The sequence below is a fragment of the Oncorhynchus clarkii genome, chromosome 19 (genome assembly GCF_045791955.1).
Source record: "Oncorhynchus clarkii lewisi isolate Uvic-CL-2024 chromosome 19, UVic_Ocla_1.0, whole genome shotgun sequence".
NCBI classification, from domain to species: Eukaryota; Metazoa; Chordata; class Actinopteri; order Salmoniformes; family Salmonidae; genus Oncorhynchus; species Oncorhynchus clarkii.
This window is the reverse complement of record NC_092165.1, coordinates 26520072-26545184: the sequence shown is the minus strand read 5'-3', so window position 1 is coordinate 26545184 and position 25113 is coordinate 26520072. Positions and strand designations below refer to the sequence as shown.

Below are 25113 nucleotides of genomic sequence, written 5' to 3'. Positions count from 1 at the left end.
TCTGGTTCAGGCATGAAACACAACAAACAAGAATCCGACAAGGACAGGAACAAAAACAGAGAGAGATATAGGGACCTAATCAGAGGGAAAAAGGGAACAGGTGGGAAACGGGGTGACGAGGTGGTTAGGAGGAGACAAGGCACAGCTGGGGGAAAGAGGGGGAGAAAAGGTAACCTAACAACGACCAGCAGAGGGAGACAGGGTGAAGGGAAAGGACAGAGACAAGACACAACATGACAGTACATGACAATGGGTTTGACTTTTGGTTTGTGGGTGTTTGTTTCCGTGTGAGTGTTTGGGCCACAGGGTACTGTTTCGTTTTGTTTTGTTTTGTTCCAGTGTTCAGTTTGTTTATTAAAAAAGACATTAACACTTACCACGTTGCACCTTGGTCCTCCTCACTTTCTCCCGAAGACGATCGTTACAGAACCTTAACCCTGTGAAATGCCATTGTTTGTTTCAGCTTCAGACAGTGCAAATTATAACGGTGAAAGAAGACATCCTTGTCGGGTGCCTCTGCCTTAAAAAGTCTCAAAATGCCAGTCTCCTATATGTTTGGTTTTAACAAGAAGTAACCTAACCCTGTATCATGCTGTGGTTTAAGTACAGTAGAAACATGCACATTAACCCTGAGCTATGTTGTGTTTGTTTTAGCTTCTCTATGAGGAGGTGCTGAGCCACAGCAGTCTGCTGGACACCATCACCATGAAGGGAGCCAACATGGCCGAACATTACGTCACACAGCTAGAGCTCCAAGACCTGCAGGAACGATACAACACTGTCAAGGACAACGCCAAGGTATATAGAGTACCTTGGCGTATATAGAGTATATAGAGTGTCAGACTTATGTTGTTCCTCCTATGCATTAGAATGAACAAAAATAGTAGTAGTTGCATGTCTGTAATGCACGTCATTGTTATTGTGTTGTCAGAGTACGATGGGGAAAGCAGAGGAGCTTGTGCAGGCTCACCAGGAGTACCAGAGAGGCCTGCATGTGTTTGAGGCTTGGCTGGAGCAGGAGCAGGAGAAGCTGGGCTGCTACACACAGCTAGAGGGGGATGTGGAAACGCTGGAGGAGACGCTTCAGAAACTACAGGTCAGAACAAGAACATACTGCTACCTCCACATACATAGCCAAAGAAAAGTGGCTTTTCCCATGTCTCTCATTCTCCGAGATGAGAGACAAAACTACCAACCTGGGTAAAGCCAAGGGACCCACGTTCAGCTATACTACTCATTATTATTGACAGTTGTTGGGAAATGTGATTTTTTAAATGTATCCTTTATTTTATCAGGGAGTCATACTAAGACCTGAATTACATGAATTACAGAAAATACACACATCAATATAAATACAAAATGCAAGCAGAAAGCAAAGCACGGTCAAAAAACACATTCATCAGGAATAAGGTCCTCAATCAGCTTTATGAATTGCCCTAAAGGCACCAAAACATCACCTTTAAGAACTTTTTGAAGATTTATTTAAGGACATTATGAAGGAAAATAAGGAATCATGTCAGTTGCCACCCTTTGCCCTGCAGCTTTGCACACTTTTGGGATTCTCAACCAGATTAATGAGGAATGTTTTTCCAACAGTCTTGAAGGAGTTCCCACATATGCTGAGCACTTGATGTTTGCTTTTCCTTCACTCTGCGGTCCAACTCATCCCAAACCATCTCAATTGGGTTGAGGTCGGGTGATTGTGGAGGTCAGGTCATCTGATGCAGCAGTCCATCACTCTCCTTCTTGGTCAAATAGCCTTTACACAGCCTGGGGGTGTGTTTTGGGTCATTGTCCTGTTCGAAAACAAATTATATTTCCACTAAGCGCAAACCAAATGGGATGGGTTGGTAGCCATGCTGGTTAAGTGTGCCTTGAATTCTAAATAAATCACAAACAGTGTCACCAGCAAAGCACCATCACACCTCCTCCTCCATGCTTCACGGTAGGAACCACACATGCGGAGATCATCCGTTCACCTACTCTGCGTCTCACAAAGACCCGGCAGCTGGAACCAAAAAATCTCACATTTGGACTCATCAGAACAAAGGACAGATTTCCACCGGTCTAATGTCCATTGCTCGTGTTTCTTGGCCCAAGCAAGTCTTCTTATTCTTATTGGTGTCCTTTAGTCTTGGTTTCTTTGCAGCAATTCGACCATGAAGGCCTGAATCACGCAGTTTCCTCTGAACAGTTGATGTTGACTTGAACTCTGTGAAGCATTTATTTGGCCTCAATCTGAGGTGCAGTTAACTCATAAATAAACTAATAAACGTATCCTCTGCAGCAGTGGTAACTCTGGGTCTTCTTTTCCTGTGGCAATCTTCACGAGAGCCAGTTTCATCACAGCGCTTGATGGTTTTTGCGACTGCACTTGAAGAAACGTTCAAAGTTCAAATTTTCCGCATTGACTGACCTTCATGTCTTCAAGTAATGATGTAATTTCTCTTTGCTTATTTGAGCTGTTTGTGCCATAACATGGACTTGGTCTTTTACCAAATAGGGCTATCTTCTGTATACCACCCCTACCTTGTCACAACATAACTGATTGGCTCAAACACATTAACCTTTTGACGTGTAGATTCTAAATATTAACAACAGCCCTTACAGTGAGAGTCATTTTTGCACACGGTGCAGGAATTCTATGCTGCTGTTCTAGAATTTGACTGTTGTATTTTGCCGCTATTCTCTACACCCCTCATTGTATCAATACTGCAATTTCTGCTTCATTTGAGGCTTTATAAATTTTTCTTCCTATAGTAGTAGCAGTGAGTATGTATAGTATTAGTGATTGTATAATTATTATTATCATCTATATTACACTTATTATTTTCTGGCTTTGGTATTAGCCTGTCTGAGGGGCTGCATGTGTGAGATAGGGCGGGAAAACTGAGGCTCTTAATCCGGTGTATTTGATACAATAGTGGCATACAAAAAGTGAGAGCGGGGTATGAGCATATATTAGATATGCCGACCACGGCTAAGGCCGGGAAAGGCTGACATCCTTTTTCTTCATTAATTTTTTTAAATGTAATTTATCATCAATGGACATGTAGCCTACAGATGCCTGCCTCGTCACCAAGCAAGGAAGATTTCTCATCAAATGCGGTGATTATTATGGCTTGGCTAGGATTTAGGCTGGTCGAGGCGGAGGATAATGAGAACAGGGTGGTGGACAAGGGCATGTGAGCAACAAAGTGAGGTAGTTTGTGCGTGCGATCAGATTGAGTGGTGCATGCGTGTAATCAGCTATATTGTATGCAGAGACCGTGGCATGTGTGAAGTAAGGCTGTAGGTATAATGAAATGCATTCCAGGTGACTATCTCATGAAGCTGGTTGAGAGAATGCCAAGAGTGTGCAAAGCTGTCATCAAGGCAAAGGGTGGCTACTTTGAAGAATCTCAAATCTCAAATATACTTTTATTTGTTTAATTTTTTTTTGGTTACTACATGATTCTGTATGTGTTATTTCATAGTTTTAATGTCTTCACTATTGTTCTACAATCTAAAAAATAGTTAAAAAAAAAGAAAAACCCTTTAATGAGTAGGTGTGTCCAAACTTATATATTATGCTCTTTACTTGCCAGTGTTCCAAACGGGACATTATTTGTCTTTTTACCTGAACATGCGAACAACATCAGATAGTATTGATAGCAAGCAGTTCAATGGGTTAGTCAGATGTTGTTCAGCATTGGGAAAAATGCCTATCTTTGCCTGTTGGCACAAGATGTACAGTATAATGGCACTGGAATGTCCAGTAATATTTCGTAATGGCCAGTGTAAATAATGACAGCTGTCTCTCTGCATTCATTCCCAGGAGCTACAACTCCAGTGCACGGAGGGCCAGGCCCTGCTAAACACTCTGCTAGACAGTAGAGACCAGGTTGTGCCATGGGGGGTCCCTCAGATCGAGGACCGGGTCCTGGAGACTGTGCAGCAAGACTGGCGGTTGTACCAGGGGAGGCTGGGAGACACCAGGGGCCAGCTCAACAGTGCCCTGGCCAAGCTCCGCCAGATGGAGCAGAAGTTTCAGCGTCTGGACAGCTGGCTGAAGAGCATGGAGAGCAAAGGTCAACTACGAAGCCATCGGAGGTCCGACCGCGCCACCAAGGACACTCAGCTGCAACTAATTAAGGTCAGCAGTGGTTCAGAGTAGATTGCTGTGAAACACTAAGTGACATGAATGGTGATGTTGATTATTGTTATATTAGTAGTTACACAGTCTTGTCTGTGTGCGTTATGCAGTAAGGGGTAGCATGTAGCCTTCTCCTCCTCCTCATCCTCCTCCTCCGCATCTTCCTCCTTCAGTGCCCTTGTGTTTCAATAAATTATATGCCATATTTATATGTGTCTCTCTGTATATAGGGTTGTCAGGAGGAAGTGCTGGTGTACCAGGAGGAGGTGGAGGGTCTGAGTGTTCTAGCCCAGCAAGTGTTGGACGAGACACACATCAGCAGCCGGGTCAGCACCAGAGCTACCCAGCTCACCGCCCGCTACCACGCCCTGCTACTGCACCTACTGGTATGGAACACTTAAAGATGCACACACACACACTGACGCATACAACCACATGTAACACAGTAGATTTCATCCCTGTCCTGACCTGGACACGGACCTGGGACCTTCTGCTCAGCAACACTTTGCACTCACAAAGCTCTGAAACCAAAGTGCAAGATCTGACAATTCTGTCTCTCGCTTTTTCCTAAAATGTATGTGTTGATGACGTAGGAGAGCATCAAGCAGCTGCAGGAGGAGGTGTATTGCATAGAGGAGGCCCAGAGTGTGTTCAGTACCTTCTCTGATTGGCTGAGCTCTGCCAAGAACAACTTCAGCACCGTGGCCATCAGCATCGACGTAGTGGACCGTGTTACCATGGAGAGGAAGAAGAAGAAACTGGAGGTACAGTTATAGTCTCCTCTTACAGCCACTGCCTTGAGCCTGGCATAAGAGAGACTACAGTCTGAGCTTCAGCTAAATGGAAGCCATGCCTCAAGTGACTTAGTTGGTAGACAACAACTGTTAGCGTAGCAAAAGTAAGCTCTTTTGAACTACTTGTGAGTGCGGACCTAGTGTGTTTTAGCATTGCAGTGACACTCCCAAGGCTTTAACTCCCTTTGCTTTGCTTCATCCTCTAAGAACGTTATGGTCCCAGGCATAATGGTTTCTGCTTTCTTTCTATGTATATGTGTGTCTGTCCTCTAGGTTCTGCAGGGTGACATGGAGCAGGGCCACAGCTTCCTGAGGACGATGCGTGAGAAGACGGAGCGAGCCATGGCCTTCCTGGAGGAACCAGAGGCAGACCAGCTGAGGGAGGAGGTGGACGCCCATCTCTCCCAGTTAGAGGGCCTCATGGTTGGGCTACGCACTGAACACAGCTCGCTGGAGAAATGCATCTCCCTTTCCAAAGACTTCCTGGACAAGTACAAGGCCCAGGCTCAGTGGCTCACAGAGACCAAGGCTCTGCTAGGGATGCCTGTTGAACCCAAAGCTGAGCTCTATCAGAAGAAGGCCCAGTTAGCCAAATACAAGGTATGAACAGATCTATCTACAGTTGGAGTCGGAAGTTTACATACATTTAGGTTGGAGTCATTAAAACTTGTTAAAACTATAGTTTTGGCAAGTCAGTTAGGACATCTACTTTGTGCATGACACAAGTCATTTTTCCAAAAATTGTTTACAGACAGATTATTTCACTTATAATTCACTGTATCACAATTCCAGTGGGTCAGAAGTTTACATACACTAAGTTGACTCTGCCTTTAAACAGCTTGGAAACCCCCCCAAAATGAGGTCATGGCTTTAGAAGCTTCTAAAAGGCTAATTGACATCATTTGAGTCAATTGGAGGTGTACCTGTGGATGTATTTCAAGGCCGACCTTCAAACTCAGTGCCTCTTTGCTTGACATCATTGGAAAATCAAAAGAAATCAGCCAAGACCTCAGAAAATAAATTGTAGCTCTCCACAAGTCTGGTTCATCCTTGGGAGCAATTTCCAAACGCCTGAAGGTACCACGTTCATCTGTACAAACCATGGGACCACGCAGCCGTCAAAAGTGCAAATCAATCCCAGAACAACAGCAAATGACCTTGTGAAGATGCTGGAGGAAACAGGTACAAAAGTATCTATATCCACAGTTAAACAAGTTCTATATCGACGTAACCTGAAAGGCCGCTCGCTCAGCAAGGAAGAAGCCACTGCTCCAAAACCGCCATAAAAACGCCAGACTACGGTTTGCAACTGCACTTGGGGACAAATATTGTACTTTTTGGAGAAATGTCCTCTGGTCTGATGAAACAAAAATAAAACTGTTTAGCCATAATGACCATCGTTATGTTTGGAGGAAAAAGGGGGAGGCTTGCAAGCCGAAGAACACCATCCCAACCGTACGGGGGTGGCAGCATCATGTTGTGGGGGTGCTTTGCTGCAGGAGGGACTGGTGCACTTCACAAAATAGATGGCATCATGAGGCAAGATAAATTATGTGGATATATTGAAGCAACATCTCAAGACATCTGTCAGGAAGTTAAAGCTTGGTCGCAAATGGGTCTTCCAAATGGACAAGGACCTCAAGCATACTTCCAAAGTTGTTGCAAAATGGCTTAAGGACAACAAAGTCAAGGTATTGGACTGGTCATCACAAAGCCCTGACCTCAGTCCTATAGAACATTTGTGGGCAGAACTGAAAAAGTGTGTGCGAGCAAGGAGGCCTACAAACCTGACTCAGTTACACCAGCCCTGTCAGGAGGAATGGGCCAAAATTCATCCAACTTATTGTGGGAAGCTTGTGGAAGGCTACCCGAAACGTTTGACCCAAGTTCAACAATTTAAAGGCAATAACTATTGACCCACTGGGAATGTGATGAAAGAAATAAAAGCTGAAAGAAATAATTCTCTCTACTATTATTCTGACATTTCACATTCTTAAAATAAAGTGGTGATCCTAACTGACCTAAAACAGGGAATTTTTACTGGGATTAAATGTCAGGAATTGTAAAAAACTGAGTTTAAACGTATTTGTCTAAGGTGTATGTAAACTTCTGACTTCAACTGTATCTATGTGTGCTTTGTAAAAATAGACATATCATCAACAACTGATTCATTATTGACATTCAAAGGATGTTTTTCCTCGTACATAGACGATCCAGCAGACAGTGCAGTCTCACGAGTCAGCAGTGAGGTCTGTGGTTGAGAAAGGAGAGGCTCTGCTGGATTCGGTCCGCGACTCTACCATCAGGGACAACATGAGCAGACTACAGACAGACTACCAGGACCTCTGCACTGCAGCCAGGGTAGGTGTTCTACTACAGTACACATGATTCACTTTTAAAGTATTAGAGAGCTTCCTTGGTTTGTGGTTGTCTAGTCTCTTGTGACAGACTAGCTAGCTACTTAAAGCATGCAACCAAAATGTGTTATTGTCCTACCTGATTGATGTGGTGGCTGAGACAGCCACTGTAGCTTTGTCTATAAGGTAAAAACAAAGTAATCCTGTACTATTTACAGGGCCAGGTTCAGACTCTGATGGAGTTGGTGAAGGAGCATGAGGGCTACAGCAGTGAGCTTCAGGAGGTGGAGAAGTGGCTCCTTCAGATGTCCAGTAGGCTGGTCACCTCAGACTCCATGCAGACTTGCAGCATGGAGACGGCCACACAGCAACTAGCTCGGCACAAGGTGAGTATATTCATTAAATTATGAATTGGAACTGTATGAGAATCCATGAGAATGAAATTATGCAATAACACCTGTTTGCGTGATACTGGAATTATGCTTCTGAAGTTCTAAACCAGCATTCTAAAATGGCAATTTAGAAGTTTGGGGTTTATAATCATAACCCTTGTCTGTCACATTTCTTCTCAGGCAATCATGGAGGAGATAGCTAGCTTCGAGGAGCGCCTGACCAGTCTGAAGGAGAAGGGAGATGACCTGATGTCCAACTGTACTACAGACCAGGTCCAGGCTAAGATCAGCCAGCAGGTCCAGGCTCACCAGCAGGGCACCAGAGACAGTTACTCAGCCATCTGCAGCACTGCACAGCGTGTGAGTACTATACTAACACTCTAATCTAAGCTAACCTGCTCTGTTCTGCTCTACTCTAATCTACTATACTCTACTCTGATCTGCTCTACGCTACACTACTCTACTCACTTACCGGCTCCATCTCTTCACTTGTCTCTGTGTGTCTGTGTCTGCTTCATCAGGTGTACCAAAGTCTTGACAGGGAGCTGCAGAAACATGTCAGTCACCAGGACACTCTGCAGCAGTGCCAGACCTGGCTCTCCACTGTCCATGAGGAGCTCCGGCTGCATTGTCAACCTCCCTCTGGCCTGCAGGAGGCCCTCAAACAGGTTCCTGACTGACTGCTCCCTGCTCTTTTATAGGCAGAGAACGAGAATCAAATGACACAATAATGTTTTTTTTCATGGCAATGTTATGCCATAGGATTTTGGAGTTTCGTGGTCATTTGAAAATAGAAGGCTCTGCTTCAATGGGAAAACCTGGGTAAATAGGGGAAATTAACAAATGAAAATGTTTTATCAAGCTGATTACATTTGTTTGTATATTACCTGTACAGGTGAAGCACTACAGGGCTCTACAGGAGCAGGCCAGTACATACCTGGACCTGGTGTGTTCTGTGTGTGACCTATCTGATGATGCTGTGAGAGTCACTGTTGCTGAGGTCCAGCGGGTCAAACACACGGTGTGTGGGCTGGTCTTACCGTACATTCACTTCTGGTCATCATCACATCATCCTTACCATATTGACAACAGGGTTTTCACCATGAGTTTCAAGTATTTGCCATATGTAATTCATACACCTTACTCTCACAATCTCTCACAATAAAAACAACATTAGTTTAGGGCGTGAGAGTTCAGGGAAATTATGTAGGCCTGTAAATAGGCATACAACAACCAGTAAAGACATCATAAAGCAGATGTACATAAAGTATCACAATTAAACAATCCCATGTTCAATACTTTGACTTCATGTTGTTGTGCGCTCTGCTGTATACTTCATGTTGTTGTACACTGTACCGTGTACTGTACAGATCGAGGAGAGGATGTCTAGCTCCCAGGGGCTGTCGGAGGGCTGGAAGGAGATAAAGGAGCAGAAGCAGGAGCTGTCTGGTCTGTTCCAGGACATGGAGCAGCAGCTCCTCAGTCTCTCCAGAAGACCAGCCGAGCTCGAGACCAAGATCGCCCACAACATGCTCACCCAGGCCAAGGTAGAGATCTTATGGTCCAAACGTTGTCACCAACAAACCACATAGGAGCATAGACTGCAATGTGCAGAGTTAACGAAGAAAGAAGAAGTTTAGGGAGCAGGGTCCCACTCCCCAGAGTGGTCTCATAGACTAGATGTAACATAGTAAACGAAAATCCGGGACACTCAAATTAGTATGATATGTTACATTTGGTATGTTTACATAAGACAGAAGGTTACTTAAGGTAAAAACGAAAGGAGGGTGGTTGGTCGGCGTATAACGTGAACGTCTAGCAACCCATAGGTTGCGTGTTCGAATCTCATGACGGAAAACTTTAGCAGTTGAACTAATTAGCAACTTTGCAACTATTTACTACTTTTGAGATACTTTGCAACTGTTTAGCATGTTAGCTAACCTTTCCCCTAACCCTAACCATAACCTTTTAACCTAACTCCTAACCTTAACCCCTAACCCTAACCACTAGCCTAGATAACGTTAGCCACCTAGTTAAGGTTAGCCTCAACAAATTGTAATTCGTAACGTATCATTCGAATTGCAATTCGTAACATTTCATACAAAATGGATGATGGACATCCACATTACATACCAAACGTAACATATCATTCTAATTTGAGTGACCCTGATTATTGTTTACTATGTTACGTCTACCCCCGAGTCCAGGTTGCACTCCCATCTTCCCTACCTTCTTTAAAAATACTTCTCTGATCAGCCAGATTAATAAATACAAATCTTAATTTAGATGAAAATGTGTAATTGTCAATTTCATTTTCACCGATTTATGGTGTTGCTCACATACAAACCACTAACACAGCATGAGACAAAACATGCACATTGATCAAATCCAATTAATGTTTCTCTACTCTCTCCAACAGGAGTTTAGCAATCAGCTGCAGAGTAAACAAGCCACCCTAACCAGGATGACAGAGAGTGTGAATCGTCTGACTGAGGGCCAGGCCAGCCCGGAGCATGGGGAAGTAGGGCGTCTGAGCCACTCCTGGCTGGAGCTGTGTCACCAGGCTAACAGGCTGAAGGATCAGAGGCAGGAAGACCTTCAGAGGACTCAGGAGTACCACGACTGCATCACAGCCATGGAGGCACTGTTTGAGCAGGTGTCCAAGGAGTGGGACAACCTGGCCAGGTGGGGTCATCTATCTATCTGAAACGCACAACTGAGTTACTACAGGATGGGAACTAGAAGTGTATGCAATATGGGTGTATTGCAATAACTTTGCTCTGATTTCACCCGTAATAGTATCACAATACACTATTAAAGTGATTACTTTATGTATTGATAACAATCACAAAAAAGCAACAACTTAAAATATATTTGGTTCTGTATGGCCAAATCCCAGCCAGTCTTGTTGCTATGTGGGTTGCTAGTGAGTGAGCGGTCCCTTTCATAGCAAAAGTATATTGATGTGGGATCAGTCTCCAGAGCACATAGAAGACTGACTCTATGTGGAATAGCTGAATAATCATAGTTGCCATGACAGTGGTAACATGGCTTAAGAGTTCGGGAGCTGTACCAACATTCTAAAAACCATGACAATGGGTCTCAAATACTTCTTCATCACTAGAATGTGTGTTAGCTTTGAAAAATTGTTATTGTGAAATCTAGTCATTGAATATATTATTTCTCTCTCCAAGGACTGATGCTGAAAGTTCATCTGAGCACTTGGAGGCGTTGAAAAAACTTTCCGTGGCTCTCAGAGACCAGAAGGGAACTCTGGAGGACCTGAAGGACCAGAGGCAGAAAGTCATCTACCATCTGAATCTTGATGATAAAGAGCTGGTCAAAGAGCAAATCAGCCACTTCGAGCAGCGTTGGGCCCAGCTACAGAGTCTCATCGACAGGAAGATCCAGGACTCGGTGCTGACCTTGGAGGACATGGCCCAGGTGTGTGTGTGTGTGGGGGGAGGGGAGTGTTGGGAAAGGCAGAAGACACCTTTCTGGTCTAACCTATGGGCAATTAAGTATCTATTTTATTCTAATCAGGTGGAGGCCCGTCTGAGGGAGGCCAGGGAGTGGGCCGAGGAGCAGCAGCCTGCCCTGTCTGAAGCCATGAAGATGAGTCCTCCTCCAGAGTTGTCCCAAAGCTTCCTGTTTGACCACCTCAGCATCTGCAGTGAACTGGAGGCTAAGCAGCTGCTTCTGGCCCAGGCCATGAACGACGCTGACCGCGTCCTGGCTCACCTGGGGCTCAACGAGCGCCAGCGCCTGCAGCAGCTCATCTCAGACACCCAGGCTGAGGTGGAGTCACTCAGTGTGAAGGTGGGTGTTTTTTTGTGTGTTTAAAAATAAAATAAAATACTATTTGGGTTTCTGACACTTGCACATGCCTGTTTAACTTATGCTTATACTGTTTTACATGTCTATATTGTGTAAATAAAATAAAGGTGGCCCAGAGGAGGAAGCACCTCAGCAAGGCCTTCACAGAGAGAACACAGTTCCTGCAGGCTGTCAACCAGTCCATCACCTGGGTTCAGCAGAATGAGAAGAAGGCCCAGGCAGAGGAGTACATCGCCCTGCTACCTGACGACCTGGCCAAGCAGGTGCGAACCTGCAGGAACATCCAGAGCAGCCTAAAGGCCTACCAGAGCGAGTTGACCTCCCTGTGGTCCCAAGGCAGAGACCTGATGAGGGACGCCACCGAGGACGAGAAGGTTGAGATGCTCACCAAGCTGCAGGAGCTGCAGAACATCTTTGAGAAGGCCCTGCAGAAGTGTGGTCAGAGGCTGCAGGAGCTTGAAAAGGTGCTTGTCTCCAGAAAGTACTTCAAGGCAGACCTGGAGAAGACATGTCAGTGGTTGAAACAGGCAGACATAGTGACCTTCCCTGAGATTAACCTCATGAATGGTGACTTGGAGCTGAACGTGCAGCTGTTGAAGTACCAGCAGATAGTAGAGCAGGCGATGGAATATGAAAACCTCCTACTGATCGTCCAGAGAGCTGGTCAGGAGATCCTTCCCACTCTGAATGAAGTGGACCACTGTTACTTGGACGAGAAACTCAATGCTCTCCCACAGCAATACAATAGCATACTGGCTCTGGCCAAAGAGAAACAGGAGAAGATTGAACAGGCCATTCTATCCAGAAAGGAGTATGCCTCCTTCATAGATGTAACACATAATGCGTTGAAGGAGCTTGAGGAGCAGTTCCATAACTTGGGGACTCAGCCTGTCGGTCTACAGACAGAGGAGGTTGTCAGTTTACAGAACGATTACAAAGCTCTTCAGGTTGATCTGAGCAACCTTGGTCTGGCTGTCAGTGAACTAAACCAGAAGAAAGAAGGATTCCGAAGCACCGGTCAACCCTGGCGGCCTGAAGAGATGACCCAGCTGGTGAGCCTCTACAATGGGCTCAAGAGGCTCATCGAACAGCGGGTGGAGCACCTCGACGACACGCTGGAGTCCTTCGAGGACCACAAGGCCATGGCCATGCAGGTAGACTCAGAGCTGAAGGCTACCAAAGAACAGCTGGTCAAGGTCAACGCAGAGACTCAGTCGGCGGAGGAGAGGCTGAAGAACTACCACGCCCTGGCCGGGAGTCTCCAGGGCGCCAGCTCTCATCTTTCTAGACTCATGGAGCAGATGAACAACCTGGCTCCTCAGCTGGACCAGGCTGCCCACGAGGCCTCCAGAGAACAGGTGGTCTTGTGGCAGGAGGAGCTGCAGTCCCTGCAGTCTGCCGTAGGGGAGCTGATAGTGGAGTGTGAGAATAGGTTTGTCCAGAGTAAAGACTTTGAGACGGAGGTGAAGCGGACCCTGGACTGGCTGCAGCAAATCAGGGATGAGCTGGACTGTGCTGTGGTGGTGGACGTGAGGGTAGAGAAGGTCCAGGAGGAGATCAGGAAGCAGCAGATTATGCAGGAAGAGGTCCAGTCCAGGCTGAGGATCGTGGCGGCCCTGAGCAGCAGGGAGAAACAGAAGTACACCAGCGCCAATGAGCTGGTCCCAGCCCATGTTGACTTGAGCCTGGAGGAGATGGCCAAACTACAGGCTGATGTCCAACAGGCTCTGAGCTCCAAACAGGTGAAGTGATATCATATTGTCTCGATGTATTATAATATAAGGGAGTGGGGTTGCAAAAGTCTGGAAACTTTCCAAAATCTCCTAGGTGTTTATAAAATCTCAGTTGAAGGATTTCATCTGGGAACTTTGCGAACGTTTCTGGAATTTTTATACGCTGTGAGGGAGTAATAGTGACAATAACATAGCCTGTTTGTTGACATCTATTACTCACCATTTCCCTTCCCTGTCTGTTCTCCAGATCACCCTGGAGCAGGCCTTAGCGTTGTGTCAGAAGTACCACTTCCGGATGCAGTCAGCGTGTGAGTGGCTGGAGGACGCAGTGGCCTTCCTACAACTAGCCAGCCTGGGGGTGGACGTAGAGAACTATGAGGAATGTCTACGCCAGCAGGAAGACATCATGGCCTCGGAGCAGGTGGGTGCTCCAATAACTTGTCCGGGTGGATAATGTAGAGCAAAAAATGAATCCGCGCAATGGTATAACGCTCCCAAAGTGTTTAGTTTAATAGGACGTTTTCGACGGGCCTTTGTCAGGACTAAATAAAGTGTGGTCTATTAGGACATGTTGCTAAGAGGTTAAGCAAACTGAAACAAAGCTTCAATTGCAACATATATTCAAGAGTGATTTTTTTGGTGTGCCCTTAAAAAAAAAAAAAAACGTAATTATTTTCTCCCTTTACCATGTTCTCTCCCTGTGCCTCGTGGTAGGAGTTCTTGGGCCACCTGCAGGAGTTGGAGGCTCTGCCCCCCCAGCTGGAGAACCTGGTTAACCCTTCAGCCAAGGAGCAGCTTAGGCTGAGTGTGGAGTCTGCTCAGCAGAGAGGAGTGGAGGTCCGAGATCAGCTGCAGTGTCATCAGGACGTCCTGATCAGGTACAGGAAGTAAAGGAAAAAGTTCAATTGTAACCAAAATATGGACATATAATATATGCCATTTAGTGGACACTTTCATCCAAAGCGACTTAAAACCATTTGTGCATGGACAATATGGTTTTACAAGTGTTGAATACAGAGAGAGAGACCTTGGTACAGAGATGGGCAATTTAGTGTTAATATAATACAGACAGACAGCTTTTTACTGTTATTGCTATTATATTATAACCCGTTTTATAATAGCAATAAGGTACCTCAGGGGTTTGTGGTATATGGACAATATAGCACAGCCAATGGCTTTATTGTGTCATGCATATAAGAACAGCCCCTAGCCGTGGTCTAGCCGTGGTATATTGCCCATATACCACATCTCCTTGGCCTTAATGCTTAAAATGATTCTGTAAATACTTGGCTGCACCATGCATTTCCTTACTGGTACAATAAAGTTGGAATGGAATTGAATTAAATTGACTGTCCTGTGTTGTCCCTAGCTGTGTTGCCCAGTGGAAGTCCTACCAGGAGACGAGGCAGACAGTGATTGAACTGATGAACGAGGCAGAGAAGAAGCTGACTGAGTTCTCCACCGCCAAGGCTGCCACCTTTCTGGAAGCAGAGGAGAAGCTCAGGAGTCATAGGGTAAAAGAGGACCATGGGAAAATAATGATTTTCTTCTGTTTTGACTTTTACATTACTTGATACATTTTGCTAATGGCCGCATAATTAGCCACATGATAGCGTCATTGAACGTTCATCTTTAGTAATCAAAGCACAAAGAAGTAATGATTATACTTTATTTATGAACACCCATAATGTGTGAACGGACCGCAACTCTTCTCTTGTGTGTATATTTCCTCCTCTCCTCCCTCCCTGCCAGTCCCTGGTGTCGATGGTGAATGGGTTCCAGGAGAAGCTGACCGGGCTGGAGGAGCAGGCATCCCAGCTGGAGCTGGTGGGTAGTGACGCCAGCAAGGCCACCATCAGCCGCTCCATGACCACGGTGTGGCAGCGCTGGACCCGGTTACGCAGCGTAGCACGAGGGCAGGAGAGGGTCCTAGAGGACACGGCCCAGGAGTGGAGGACCTTCAGGGAGAAGGTATAGTAGGCTACACAGAAACATGGGACTGTGAGTGTGAGTACAGTGTGTTCGCGAATAAACAGTGGAGAAGACCATAATATCAACCTAAGTCCATGAATATAACTCCTGTTCCCTAAGGAGGTACGAGGTACGAGGTACAACACAGTTAGGGGGACAAGAGTGCAATCCTCATAGCTGTCCGTTGTGCAGTATGCTGACTGAAAGGGAACTAAACAGTATACTATCAGCACTTTCTGGATTATTTATTTGTTCCCCTTATGCCCTTTGTTGCTGTCTGCCGTAAAGGTTCTCTAAAGAGTGTACACTACTCCATAGTAGAAGCTAACAATGATGCTTTATCAACAAGTCATTACAGGTTCAGCACACTGTCTAGATTTCCCCCGCCTGTGTTCCTTTCAGATGGTGAAGCTGAGGAACATGGTGGATGAGCTTCAGAGCCGTGTGATAGACTGTGCTGTGGAGAAGGCCTCCAAGGCTACCTTGCAGTCTGTGTTGGACCAGCATGAGCTGCTGATCCAGGACATGGAGAGGGAGCTGTCCTCCCTCACCCTGCTGCGTCAGTACGCCCTCAGCCTGCTCCATGACGTGGAGGTCCCCTCACCATCCCCCACCTCCGAACAGGACGAACTGCCCAGTCTCAAGGAGATCAGAGCTGTACAAGACCGCATGGAAAGGTGTGGATCAAGATTGTTAGGTTTTGCGTGGTCTCTTCCCACAGCCGCTGTGGAGCTCCATGAGTCTGGCAATCGAGCCTATGTTTAGCATTTGCACAACAGATGGATTGGCAACTCAGGAATTAGATCAGTTGTTGTTTGCATTGAACAGAATAAGAGAGATAATTGTCCATTTAGTTACAAGTGAAAATGTGTCTTCTGTATTTCCCAACCCTCCGGTTCAAAAACAGTTCAAATATCTTAGGAACAGAATAATGGAGCTGAGTGGTTTTATGTCTCTCCACCAGTCTGCTGCAGCAGGCGCGTACCAAGCGTAGCCAGGCTGGGATGGAGCTGAGGGATAGAGAGGAGGTGGAGAAGAACCTGAGTGTGGTCAAAGCCTGGATCCAGGAGACCAGGGAGCTGCTTCTCAACCCTACCCCAGATATGGATGCTCTGCTACAGGAGCTGGAGGTAAGCCGCTGACTAACCCTATGGAACAAGAGATTGAGTAAACACAATCTAACACATGATCACATCCTTTTTTGCCATTTTTGCAAATGCAAAATTCCTTTATGCATTTACTCAATTGTTGTATCAAGTACTACTGTGTGCTAAGGCGTAGTCTCAGGCTGGGATCAAGGCTAGCTATGGCGTAAATTAAAGAATTGTTATGTGAGTGGCTTGTTTTTGAGTCTTGGTACATGTGCATGACCATGTTTTTCTTATGTATTGTACAGGTGGTGCACAGTGATGTGATCGGGTACCGTCAGCATTTGGATAAGATAGCTGAGCAGCAGCAGAGCAAGTATCTGGACCTGTACACCATCCTGCCCTCAGAGATCTCCATGCAGCTGGCTGAGGTGTCGCTTGCACTGGGGGCCATCGAGGACCAGGTACCGGACTATCTTGCGCTTGCTATTTCTCACTGGGCCAGTTTCCTGGACACAGATTAAGCCTAGCCATGAACTAAAAAGCATGTTCAATGGAGAATCTCGATTAAAATAGATTAGGCTTAATCTGTGTCCGGTCTACTACGTCAACTACTGTATCTTTTACTAATGTAAATGTTAAGAAATAGAGAAGTTATTACAGGGTTAAGTTTGTACGTTTCTCTTCTGAATTTCTTAAGGTTCTATCCAAAGAGAGAGAGATTCAGAAGACGAGAGACATCAAGGAGGACTTCAGTTCCAGGATCCATGACGTGTCGGAGAAGATGAAAGCCATCTCCACCAGACTCAAAGACAAAGCCAGTGATGTCGAACACGCTAAAGACGAGACCAAGGTGAGCGGGAGCTGAAGATGCTCATGCATATGACTCTGAATAAGGGTTTGGGGTCAATTTCTTGTCAATTCAATCAATTCAGGAAGTAAACTGAAATACATACAAAAGTGAATGAGCACCCAGAGCTGCTATCTTGGTCAGTCCATTTAACCCAGAGTTTCTCTCCTCTCCTCAGTGTCTTTGTGATGACCTGGAGAGCTGTCGTCGGACTCTCTCAGAGCTGGATACTGCGGTCCATGAGTTCGGCAGACGGAACCCCGTCTTGGCCAAACAGCTGAGCGATGCCATAGTCAAGTTAGGAGACATCCACCACCACACTGCCCGACTGGCCGAGTGTAGAACCATCTGGCTCAAAAAGGTTAGGAACCAATTGTATAAATGTTCTGATGGGGGAAAACACAATATACATGAGAAGTCTTGTTGTTACACTGTTGTTGTTTTAACAATGTTGTTGTTACACTGAAGAGGTGGCATTAATGTACTGTGTTGCCCAGCCCAAAATGTTTATATGAGGCCATTTGACTTTTAATTGTAAAAGGTGCTATTTATACCATAACGTACATTACCCATACATTGTCAGTGTCATTAAAGTATGCATTTCCCTGCTGTTGTTCCCTGGTTCCTCAATTCCTCTGTTATCTCACCTGTCTAGGTCGATGCCCATCTAGAGGAGTACAGTGAGATGCTGGACTTCATAGTGAGGTGGTCGGAGAAAGCCAAGGGCCTGGTGAGGGCCAACATCATCTGGAACTCCTCCCCTCATCTGCAGGAGCAAATAAGGATGTACCAGGTGGGTGGAGACATGAATAAACACATGTAGAGTTACCGGATTTAAATGCTGATAGAGACTGTATGAAACTCTCACTGTTCACTTCCACTGTACCATCTTCAACAATACTGGTGGTGTTTGTGTGTGTAAGGAAATAAACATGGGTTCTGTTCCCCTGTCTCCTATCATTATCCCTCCAGGATGTTACTTCTTTTCTTATTTACCGGCACCTCTTAGGGTCCATCCATCACTGGTTGGCCCTTTTTTTCTTCAAAAACAGTGTCTTCTTATTCCATTCATTGCCTGTGTTGTGCTTTCCCCCTCCCCTCCCTGTCCCATCAGTCTGTGCTGCGTGAGTCCCGGGAGCTCCATGGGGACCTGCAGGCCATGGGAGAGAAGGTGGATCTGCTATCTGAGGTGCTGCAGACGGAGAACATGTCCCAGCAGGTGTGTGAGCTCAGCCGCAATACCGAGGAGCTCCAGCAGACCATCAGGACACGACTGCAGAGCCTACAGGACGCAGCCAAGGTACTGACAAAGACATACTGTATGCGCTGACCTTGCATTTTAGCCTAGCATCTGTTTTCACTCTAGCATTGTTGTTAGTCTCAGAGACGGTCAAATAGCTTTTAGCATTTCAGTGTTATTCTCACCTGTACGTACAAATATATTTGATTGATTGACCTATGTGTAGTGACAGACAGTTAGCATGACTTGATTAGCTAGCCAGCTAGCCCTCAGAAGATTTGGTTCTGGGTTCTGAGATGAACCTGTGTGTGTGTCCTGTGTCGTCCTCTCAGAGTATGGAGCGTCTGGAGTACGAGGTGAAGACCCTACATGTTGCTCTGGAACAGGTCCAAGCTACACTGACCTCTCCTGAGTTGGCCCGACAGAGTCTCAAGGAACAACTGGCCCAGAGACAGGTAACTACTCCTTCTCCTTCTTCTTCTTCTGCTGCTGCTGCTGCTGCTGCTGCTGCTGCTGCTGCTGCTGCTGCTGCTGCTGCGGAGAATGTGACGTTCCCTCCTGTCTGTTTTCCTAGCGTCTTCTGTCAGAGATGGAGGGCTTCAAGCAGCAGGTGCAGGCGGTGCAGCTGTGTCAGAGCGCCCTGCGCGTCCCAGAGGAGGTGATGCCTGGCCTGGCTATCTGTCGCACGGCACTGGGCCTACAGCAGGAGGCCAGCCAGCTGCAGCATGTCGCAATACAGCAGTGCAACATTCTACAGGTAGGGAGGCCACAGCACAATCATGAATAATTCATTCGATTGCCTGTGACTGAAGACTTGTGTTAGTTCCCCCGAGCTAATGGCTAGGTTTTGAGGAACACAGAAAGTCACGGTTTGAATCCGGTTGGCCACACCTGCAAGCCAAGAGCAGTTGACCTCCTACATTGTGCACCAGTATCAACATTCCTTGATTTCTTGTCCCTTCTGTAGGAGGCTGTTGTGCAGTATGAGCAGTATGAGCAGGAGGTGAGGCACCTCCAGGGGCTGATAGAGGACGCCCACAGAGTCATCCAGGACCGACCCATTCCCACCAGCAACATCCAGGAGCTGCAGGCTCAGATCCTACACCATGAGGTACTTTTAGCATTACCAATGGAAAGGAATGCAGAATTGTGAAAACCAATAGGTCCAGGTGCTGGTAGGAACAACTAGGTACCCAAAGCAAAAAAACAACAACGACAAAAAGGACACTAGTTAAGCTGTAAAATGTTAGGACTATATGGATGCTTTGTTCCCCTGTTGTCACCATAACCACTGACCGTGATCGGAATGTTTCTAACAGGACCTGGCCCAGAAGATCAAGGGTTACCAGGAGCAGATAGCCAGTCTGAACTCTAAGTGTAAGATGCTTGCTGTGAAGGCCAAGCACGCCACCATGCTGCTCACTGTGAGTGACACGGAGGGGGCGGGGCTTACTGAGGAGGACCTGGATGGAGACACACACAAACCCTCTGTAGTCATGGTGAGAGGCCAACTCCCCTCCCCAATCGAGCTTATCGATGTGGTAAATGATACGAGTTTACTAATTGTACAGCATGTTTTTTTTGGTTTTCTGGTTTATTAACTAACTCAGGCAAATCACTCCGCTGTTAATCCTGTGACCCTTTATCAAATCTCGAGCTAGCATGATGTCTGTCTGAAAGACTCCACTCTCTGTGGTGGACTTTTAACAAATTCACACAATCTTCTCTGCATGTGTTTTCTGATTAAAACCTGGATGCTATGTTTGTCTTCTGTCTAACTCTGATCCTATGGTGTGATCAGATGACAGCTGGCCGCTGTCACACCCTCCTGTCCCCTGTCACGGAGGAGTCTGGGGAGGAGGGCACCAACAGTGAGATCTCCTCTCCTCCTGTCTGTCGCTCCCCCTCTCCCATCACTCACTCCCAGGTCTGTTGCACTCCCTCTCCCATCACTCACACTCGGGTTTCACCTACTGAGCTCTTTCTCTCTCTCTCTCTCTCTCTCTCGCTCTCGCTCTACTCTAGCTGCAAACCATGAGATATGAGATACATCTCCATATCCTGTCATCCTGTATGCCTCAAATTAAATGCATTGCATTAGCACAGATTAATGCATAGCAAGGCTTCTGTACTTCTCCATTAAGGGCCTGGGCCCAGTTGCATAAAACATCTTAGGTGTTTCCCTTAAGGGTTTACCTTAAGGAATCATTTCCTCTTAACTAAGGGAAATGTTTAAGGGCGTTGCATAGAGCCCCTCAAATATTTCCTTAGGTAAGGGCATATGTTAAGGGGTTTTGCAGTAGTTTGAAGGCCGGTATGGCTAAAAGAGTATCTGGTTACCGTGGAGACGGCCTGATTCACTGGCAACTTCTCCTCAAAGAGATCGCTTTTATTTTTTGAGATAGCAACATAGAACTTCTACAATCAAGACAGGATAACCAAATTGCTCCAGAAGATAATAAAATCCCGTTTCTTGTAGCACATTTTTTCCCGAACTTTATATTACTTTCTAGTACGTCAAGCTAGTTTACAGAGGACATAGCTAACTAGCCAGCTAGCTCAGTAGCCATGGATTGTGCACTTTCCATTGTTTAGCTAGCTAAAGTAAGTAGCTAGCCGGTTGATGTTTTTCTTTTGGAACCCAGAGCAGATGAAAGCAACATTCAACTCCACCAATGCTATTTACATTGCAGTTAATGGACCTCATGGGCACCCTTAACTTTTTCACATCATTTTAGGGGGGAATTAATCTTAAAATGTTTTGTGCAACTGACTTAAAGTTAAGGAAACTTTAAGGGAATAGATAAGGGGGGAATTTAATTTAAGGTGTTTTATGCAACCAGGTCCTGACCACTTACCTTATTGTGTACCTACCTATACACCGAGTAACATTGTGATGCTTCTCTGTATATGTTGCTCGTGTTTTCTTTCAGATGGGATTGGGACGAGCCACCCTCACCAGAGCCCCCATACAGGAGCTATATGACCCGACATTTGAATCTGTGGCCAACTTCGATGACCTGCAACGCTCCTGGGAGACCTTGAAGAATGTGGTACTCAATGCATATCGGTTAAACATTTAACATCGGCTATTTAGGAAAGTGTATTTACAAATAAACTGTGAAGAACTATTATTTTGGGCCGAGGTCTGCCTGCTACCTAGTTCCTATCCTTCCCTTTACAGATCAGTGAGAAGCAGAGGACTCTGTACGAAGCGTTGGAGAAGCAGCAGCGCTACCAGGGTTCTCTCCAGTCTATCTCCTCTAAGATGGAGTCCTTAGAGGCCAAACTCAACGAGCCACTGGAGGCTGGCAGGAGCACAGACAGTCATATGGAAGCCCATCAGGTAAGGGAGAATCAGTATTGCTTAGGGAAGTCTTATGTAACATTCCGCTATGCTCAAGATACCAATGTCCACAAGGCAGTAATCCTATTTGACATCTCGAAATGCTCAAAAAACAAAAATTCCTGCTCGAGGCAGAAATCCTGTGTAACATCTCAGTATACTCATGACTCAATGTCTTCCCATCATAACTAAATACTGTTATTCCCTCTACCAGGCCATGGGTGAGGAGATCCAGAATCTGCAGGAGGATATAGACAAGCTGCAGACCAGCTTCTCAGAGGAGCTGGGTACTGATGCTGTGGACTCGGACACGGCCGACCGGCTAGCCATGCAGTCCACCCTCACTGTCCTGGCTGAGAGGATGGCCACCATACATATGAAGGCCACAGGGAAACGACAGCTTCTGGAGGTACAGTGATGCTCCCAATACCTTTTCTCTCTCTCTTTTATATTTTTGTTCGGCTAGGTGCACTTCCACTTCTTCAGATGCTCATTTAGCTGTATTTGAGTGTCTTAGGTCAGGCTCATCACGAGAGGGCCATTAAAAGCATGTTTGTTGAGGGGTCAAGAGGTTCACAAACATCACAACAAGCTGTGTCTGGCCTTACTTCATGTGGTGTCTTCTGATTCCCTGTCCAGGAGCGTACGACTGACCATCTAGAGGAGCAGCGTCAAGAGCAGGCCTTACAACACTACCTCGACCAGGCTGACCAGATGGACCACTGGCTGCTCAGCACCCGCTCTGCACTCACAACCTTCCTCCAGCCCAGCGTTAAGGAGGATGAGGAGGACATGGAGGAGCAGCTCATAGACTGCCAGGTTAGAACAGAGCGCCCCCTACTGGCGGTTACTCACGCACACACATACGCACAGACGCCCAGATGCACGAACGCAGACAGAGACCCTTTATTTAAAAGCTACTCCGTGAGTCACATGCGTTTTCCCCTTTTACACAACTGCTCATTTAACATCCAATTATTAAATACCACTATAACTCCCCTTTTTGATTCTGCCTGCCACATATGGATCCAGCCGGGAGGGGTAGGAACCTGGCAGCAGTAAACAAGAGTATTAGCAGCAGTGTTAGAGGGCCGGGCTGCCTTCAGAGGCCTGGTAAGGTTCCTAAGCGTCTGTAACACTAGTCTAGTTAAGCAGATTATGCAGATGTCTTCTGTGTGACTGCATGGGGCCGTGTCTTCAGGTGGGAGGCCTTATTTGCTAGATTAATAGATTCCGACTGCAGGGATTGGTGTTGGTGTTGGTGGTGGAGCTGGATCAGCCTGCTAGAATATCCAAGTAGGAATACCAACTGACGAGAGGAGGGAGGCGGGGAGTTGAAACCTGTTCAACTTACCGATACACACACACAGGATATGGGTCTATATATGGAGGAATCTCCTTTGTGCACGGATCTTTGAGGAAGCATTTACTATGGGACATCTGTGGTAGCTTTGGATCTTTTCATTACAAGGGTCTACAACAGTCCAGGCCACTTGGTGAATCTATATTTTTGATCTTGAGCATGCGACGTGAAGGATTAGTGCTGGTGTGTTGGGCTGTGCTGGAGGCGAGGGTGTTGGTAGGGAGGTGGACCTACAATGAGAGCAGGACAGTACCTACAGAGACCTGCTGCTGGGTCTTCTGAAGGGGTCTATACTGACCCTGGGACTGGAGGCCCCGTTGACTGAAGCTGCCTTGCGGGCAGGGCCTGCCTGGTATCCAGCACCATGTTTGAGATTGCCTCTCTCCTCCTGCTGCTCCAGAACATGCTGCAGGAGATTGAGCAGAAGGTGGTGGCCCTGTCGGAGCTGACCGTGCGGAGCGAGAGTCTGTTGCTGGAGGGGAGGCAGGAGACGCGGATGGACATGAGGGAGGACGCTGAGCAGCTGGCCAGGAAGCTGCGGACGCTGAAGGGAAGTCTGCTGGAGCTGCAGAAGATGCTGCAGGACAAACACATCAACATTCAGGTGAGTCAGGCTGCTTCTGGATACCTGCCCTGTAGCTTACTACTACAGTAAAAGGTGCTGCCGGATTTATCTGCGGAGAGGAATGTACTAGTAGCCTGGTAGATCTGGGACCTGGCTACTGCTACAGTCATCTCCGCGTCTGAAACTGGATCCTCTTTAGAATAATTATTTCAATTTGACTGCAGACAGTGTTTACAGAGGTGCCTGGTCGCTTATGTGACCGACTGTGTTCAAGTCCAGGTCTCCTGGATCGTGTTAGACCACAGCGCTAAAGCCTATGCCTTCACCTTGTTTGTCCTGCAGGCCACTCTAGCATGGGATGCTTTTCAGGAGCTGAAAGGCCCATTGAGGAAGCATGTACATGTAATGTCTGTTCTGAGCCTTTAATGTAATGTCTTCTGTCTTTGACATGGTCCCTGTTTGTCATCTACTATTCTTTATTGTGGCTGATGTGTGCAGGGATATGATTGGGTGAACTGGATTGCATACAAATTTGCTTGAATTATTTCAACCACTCTATTGGTTGAGATTTAAAAATCAAAATAAGGGAATTGACTTATAATCAAATGACTTGTAATCCTCACCAGCCTTGATGGTTGTTCGGTCTTGTTGTCAAGATGTGAATCAAACAAATCCTTACATGAATAACCATTTCTCTTCTCATTTTTCTCACTATTGTTTCCATAAGTAATCCTCTCTCTGCTTGTGTCCTTCACCAGGGCTTCCTGCAGGACCAGGAGGACAATGAGTCTGACTCTAGCCTGTCTCCGGGGCCCAGTGTACAGGACTGGCTGGCCCAGGCCCGTACCACACGCTCACAACATCACCAGGACAGCCTCCAGAGACAGAGGGTAGGGTAGTCACTCTCAAACACACACCATCGCACTACTGCTGCCATGCCAGTGTAGGATCTTTGTTTTGTTTGTGTTGTTTGTGTTCGTTCGTTCCTTCCTTCCTTCCTTCCTTTCCTTCTTTCCTTCTTTCCTTCTTTCTTTCCTTCCTTCCTTCCTTCCTTCCTTCCTTCCTTCCTTCCTTCCTTCCTTCCTTCCTTCCTTCCTTCCTTCCTTCCTTCCTTCCTTCCTTCAAAGAGAAGTCATTGTTGTTAAGAGTGGTCATGTTTGTGCCTTGTTGTTTAGGAGCTGGAGGAGCAGCTAGCAGAGCAGAAGAAGCTGCTCCAGTCAGTAGCCAGTAGAGGAGAGGAGATCCTGATCCAGCAGGCCTCACCCAGCAGTGTCAGGTATGGCCATGAAACAGTGAATCCACAGCTCTGCCTTTGTGATGCTTTACTACAAAGTAGTAACGTGAATCCACTTTAACACAACAACACAGGGTTCTGACAGTTTATTTTGAATTACCAGAGGCCAATAGGCCTTATCCTCTGTGTAATGTTTTTATGTTATATC

The 25113-nt window shown here is 46.4% G+C and overlaps 1 protein-coding gene across 1 annotated transcript in view; it reads left to right on the top strand.

Moving 5' to 3' along the window:
- Positions 1-25113, top strand: part of LOC139374983 (nesprin-1-like) — a 141092-nt gene that overhangs the window by 58286 nt on the left and 57693 nt on the right. Inside the window, exons 65-103 of the mRNA XM_071116288.1 lie at positions 655-798; positions 932-1096; positions 3818-4135; positions 4366-4521; positions 4729-4899; positions 5203-5529; positions 7138-7290; positions 7505-7672; positions 7859-8038; positions 8200-8346; positions 8574-8699; positions 9049-9225; positions 10098-10363; positions 10873-11122; positions 11222-11497; positions 11623-13257; positions 13496-13669; positions 13963-14126; positions 14618-14762; positions 15001-15219; positions 15622-15896; positions 16184-16349; positions 16616-16771; positions 17008-17160; positions 17336-17518; positions 17813-17950; positions 18272-18457; positions 18730-18852; positions 18972-19154; positions 19365-19508; positions 19717-19896; positions 20199-20324; positions 21331-21450; positions 21582-21743; positions 21958-22152; positions 22383-22562; positions 23507-23710; positions 24430-24561; positions 24847-24947. Of these exons, the coding sequence (XP_070972389.1) occupies positions 655-798; positions 932-1096; positions 3818-4135; positions 4366-4521; positions 4729-4899; positions 5203-5529; positions 7138-7290; positions 7505-7672; positions 7859-8038; positions 8200-8346; positions 8574-8699; positions 9049-9225; positions 10098-10363; positions 10873-11122; positions 11222-11497; positions 11623-13257; positions 13496-13669; positions 13963-14126; positions 14618-14762; positions 15001-15219; positions 15622-15896; positions 16184-16349; positions 16616-16771; positions 17008-17160; positions 17336-17518; positions 17813-17950; positions 18272-18457; positions 18730-18852; positions 18972-19154; positions 19365-19508; positions 19717-19896; positions 20199-20324; positions 21331-21450; positions 21582-21743; positions 21958-22152; positions 22383-22562; positions 23507-23710; positions 24430-24561; positions 24847-24947 (8468 nt within the window). The remainder of the gene's footprint in view (positions 1-654; positions 799-931; positions 1097-3817; positions 4136-4365; positions 4522-4728; positions 4900-5202; positions 5530-7137; positions 7291-7504; positions 7673-7858; positions 8039-8199; positions 8347-8573; positions 8700-9048; positions 9226-10097; positions 10364-10872; positions 11123-11221; positions 11498-11622; positions 13258-13495; positions 13670-13962; positions 14127-14617; positions 14763-15000; positions 15220-15621; positions 15897-16183; positions 16350-16615; positions 16772-17007; positions 17161-17335; positions 17519-17812; positions 17951-18271; positions 18458-18729; positions 18853-18971; positions 19155-19364; positions 19509-19716; positions 19897-20198; positions 20325-21330; positions 21451-21581; positions 21744-21957; positions 22153-22382; positions 22563-23506; positions 23711-24429; positions 24562-24846; positions 24948-25113) is intronic.